The sequence below is a fragment of the Nanorana parkeri genome, unplaced genomic scaffold, assembly GCF_000935625.1.
Source record: "Nanorana parkeri isolate BGI_ZX_2015 unplaced genomic scaffold, ASM93562v1 scaffold2005, whole genome shotgun sequence".
In the NCBI taxonomy this organism is placed as follows: domain Eukaryota; kingdom Metazoa; phylum Chordata; class Amphibia; order Anura; family Dicroglossidae; genus Nanorana; species Nanorana parkeri.
The window spans coordinates 230,097-233,878 of record NW_017308273.1 but is presented as its reverse complement, the minus strand read 5'-3'; the positions used below and the strand labels follow the sequence as shown (position 1 = coordinate 233,878).

Sequence of the window (3,782 nt, the reverse complement as noted above, 5' to 3'; positions counted from 1 at the left end):
GTTTTTTTTCAACCCCCCCCCCCCCCCTCTCCCTTCACATCAGAGCCTCTTCCTTTCATCTTGGAGTCCTGTCTACACCTCACCCCTTCACTGGCCCACCTGCACCCTGGAAATGCATTACAATAATGTGACAAATCAATACCCCTGACAACGGTAGATGGCGCCCTCGTTGACAATGGCTGCTATAGCTAACTTCCAGGAAAATATACTGGCTTGGCATCGGGTAAAGCTAGTTCTTTAAGAAGGGCTGTCCGACAGAAAAAGTCTAGTTCCTCCTGAGCACGGAGACCGAAGGAAACAATTGGTGTCCGTAATTGTAGGAACGGAAGTGCGCACGGAGGACACTTTGTGTACAAATTGAACATTATGTGAAACTAGCCGTGCAAGATTGCCAATTGTGTGCCATTGATGGGGGGCAAGAAAAGGCCAACCTACCGCTATCCTTACAGTCAATTGAACACCATGTCACCTTAGATCACGTGTGCCTCGTTAGCGCAGTAGGTAGCGCATCAGTCTCATAATCTGAAGGTCGTGAGTTCGATCCTCACACGGGGCATGGAGTTTTGATTCAACCCAACCGCAACAGGACATCCTAATTTTGCAATTTAAACAAGCTAAGTGCTTGTTTTGGTCTACAGAAAAAGAGATACACTCAACTGATCCTCGATCTTGTGGTGGTCAACGCTCACCTCTCTACCCCTCTGGTCTCCCTCACGTCTAATACACCCAAATGCTCCCAATGGCAACTTCCGGTATCAGGAAGCCAAGCGTGATTCATTACCAGCCCCCCGGCTTCTAAATTGGCCACAAAGCTGGCTCCTTGTCATTTGGTGATGCAGAAGCATAGAGTCGGCTTCCCGGCCAATCACAAAGCCGGGGCGACGTGTAATGACCCGCCGCTCAGCTTCCTGATTGGTTGGAAAGCTGGCCAATCAGGAAGCCAAGAGCGGCTCATTACCAGCCCCCAGCTACTTGATTGGCCACAAAGCTGGCTCCATGGTTCCTTGTCACTTGGTGACAAAGGAGCATGGAGTCGGCTTCCCAGCCAATCAGGAAGCCGGGGCGATGTGTAACGACTCGCCGCCCAGCTTCTTGATTGGTTGGGAAGCTGGCCAATCAGGAAGCCGGGCGCGAGTCATTACCTGCCCCAAGGGCTTCCTGATTGGCCAGAAAGCCAGCTCAATGCTTCCTTATCTCCTGGTGACGAGATAGCATGGAGCCGTCTTCCCGTCCAATCAGGAAGCCAGATGCTGTGTAATGACTCTCCGCCAGGAAGCTGGCCAGTCAGGATGCGAGGTGGCAAGTCCTTACCTGCCCCCTGGCTTCCTGATTGGCCAGAAAGCCGGCTCCATGCTTCCTAGTCACCTGGTGATGAGGGAGCATGGAGACGGCTTCCATGCTAATCAGGAAGCAGTGCAGCAAATCATTACACACCGCCCGGCTTCCTTAATGGGACTTCCGGCATATGGTAATTGGTATCGGTGACTACCGGAAAAAAAATATCAGTACTCGATATCGAAAAACCGGTATCTGTGCATCCCTAGTGACAACACCGTGTGCAGGGTGACAACACCGTTCCTCTGCAGTAAAGGTCGGTTGGGCTTTCAATTCAACTCACAGGAAGTGACAAGGACACGGCATTTCCGCAAGGATCAGCCGTTTTTTTCTGTCCTTGCTGAAAATGTTCATAACCTGAAAATATAAAGGGGCGGGGCCTCCACATCTAAGGACGGGGTAAGCTGAAATATGTATTTGTTTTATTTTCCTTGGTATTGGAATGAGATTTGGTCAGAGTCCGATGATTGTACTTGGCCAAGAGAATTAAAGTCACATCATTGATTGTGTTTCATGTTGCGGTTAGGTCTACGTGAGCTCTACATTACAGAAGCACTGTGTGATGCAACCATAATAACTGAGAGCGGAAGGTTCCCCTGCCACAGGTAGGTTTAATTCATTTACTAAGTATAATGGAAGGAAGTCTTCGTTGCCCAGATCAGCTTTCCATCTCTGGTTTCATTTCTTATAGTGATATTGCGTGTGTGGCTGGTCAGGTCCCCAATGGGACAAAAATGACTTATAAAATATACTATATGGCCTGAAGTTTGTGGACACCTGACCACTACACCTACACTATATGGCTGAAAGTATGTGGACACCACTCTAAATTGCTGAGCTCAGGTGCTTCCGGTGAAGGGTCCTGATACTGCTACAACATACAAAGACGTTTTATAGAATTGGGCTCTTCCAGCCTCGTGGTCACAGTTTGCTGAAGACCCTTTTCTGTTCCACCATGACCGTCCCCTGTGTACAAAGCCAGCTCCATACAGACATGGATGGGGGAGTTTGGGGTGGACGAACTTGAGTATCCTGCACAGAGTCCTGACCTCAACCCCATAGAACACCTTTGGGATGAACTGGAACACTGATTGAGGACCAGGTCTTCTGATCCAACATCAGTAACTGACCTCACAAATGTTCTTTTGGCTAAATGGGCTCAAATTCTCAGAGACACACTCCAAAATCTTGTAGAAAGCCGTCACAGAAGCGTAAAGGTAGTTATGACATAGGGTTGCCACCTGTCCGGGATTCACCCGGACAGTCCGGTTTTTGAGTCCTGTGTCCGGGTTTCAGGCCAACTGACACACGGACACAAGACACTAAGTGCCGGTACCGGCACTTAACATTTTTTGACAGATGCGGCTGCGGAGGTCCCCAGCAAGCGAAGGACCTTAGCCGCATCTTCTTGTGAGCCGTAGGCGCCTGTAAACAGGCGCCGGCACACGCATATCCTCCCCTGTCTTCTTGACACCACCCTGCCTGCCTCCAGATCCCTAGTGAGACACCGCACAGCCCACATAGCACTACTGAAAGCCTGCATAGCCCACCTGACACCCCACACTAAGAGCCGGCATCTCCCACCTGAGAGCCCGCCTCTACCACACTGAGAGCCCAAACAGCCCACCTTGAGAACCTACGGTGTCCACATGAGGGCCCACACAGCCCTGGTGAGAGCCCACACATACCTGAGACCCTAGAGACATCAGGGTGCCACCCCGGAACAACAGAGTATGTGGCTTCATATAATTTTGTATCGCTGTATAATGTATTGCTGGGATTTGTAGTCCTCTATAGCCGGTCTCCTGACTCTCTCCCCTGGCTGCCTCTCCTAAAAAAAAAAAAAATTGCCACGCACGGCGCTAGAGTGTTCGGGTTTCACTTGAAGAAAAGGTGGCGACCCAATTATGACCGCAAGGATGGAGGGGAAGAGGAACAATGGTTGGAATGCTCATGGTTTCAGAATAGGATGTCCAATCAGCTCATATAGGTGTAATGGTGAGGGGTTCCACAACCTTAAAGGAGAAGTATGGGGTCAGGGCTTTTCCCCATAGTTCTCCTTAGGGTAACGGGAAGACACAAACTAGCGTCCTCCCGTCACCCTAGGCTCAGTATACCGTAGCTCCCTATATACTGAGACGCCGCAGCTGAAGCGGATCCCGACAATTATGCCGGGATCCGCCCAGCTGCGTGAGTGACAGCTGGCTCCGCCTATCTAGAGGCAGAGCCAGCTGTACCCGCCCCCCTCCCCCGTCCGTTCCGCCAGTCAGCGCTGGCAGATCGGAGGGGGGAATCTAGCCCCTCCCCTGTCACGGCAGAGAGCCGTGACAGGATCGAGAGGTGAGCGAACGCCGGTATGTGTTCGCTCACCTCCCGATCTACTGAGATGACCTGTGACAGTCTCATTGTCACAGTTCGGCTAGAACTATGAGGTGAGTGAAAAGCAC

At 51.0% G+C, this 3,782-nt stretch overlaps 1 protein-coding gene and 1 non-coding gene across 2 annotated transcripts in view; both read left to right on the top strand.

The window, feature by feature from the left end:
• The window catches only part of LOC108800356 (kelch-like protein 7), a gene marked incomplete at its 5' end in the record, with an annotated part of 25,030 nt that overhangs the window by 2,685 nt on the left and 18,563 nt on the right, over positions 1–3,782 (top strand). Inside the window, one exon of the mRNA XM_018572341.1 lies at positions 1,862–1,940. Within this exon, the coding sequence (XP_018427843.1) occupies positions 1,862–1,940 (79 nt within the window). The remainder of the gene's footprint in view (positions 1–1,861; positions 1,941–3,782) is intronic.
• On the top strand, positions 484–556 carry TRNAM-CAU. The gene has a single exon. It is a non-coding gene; the product is annotated as a tRNA-Met (tRNA).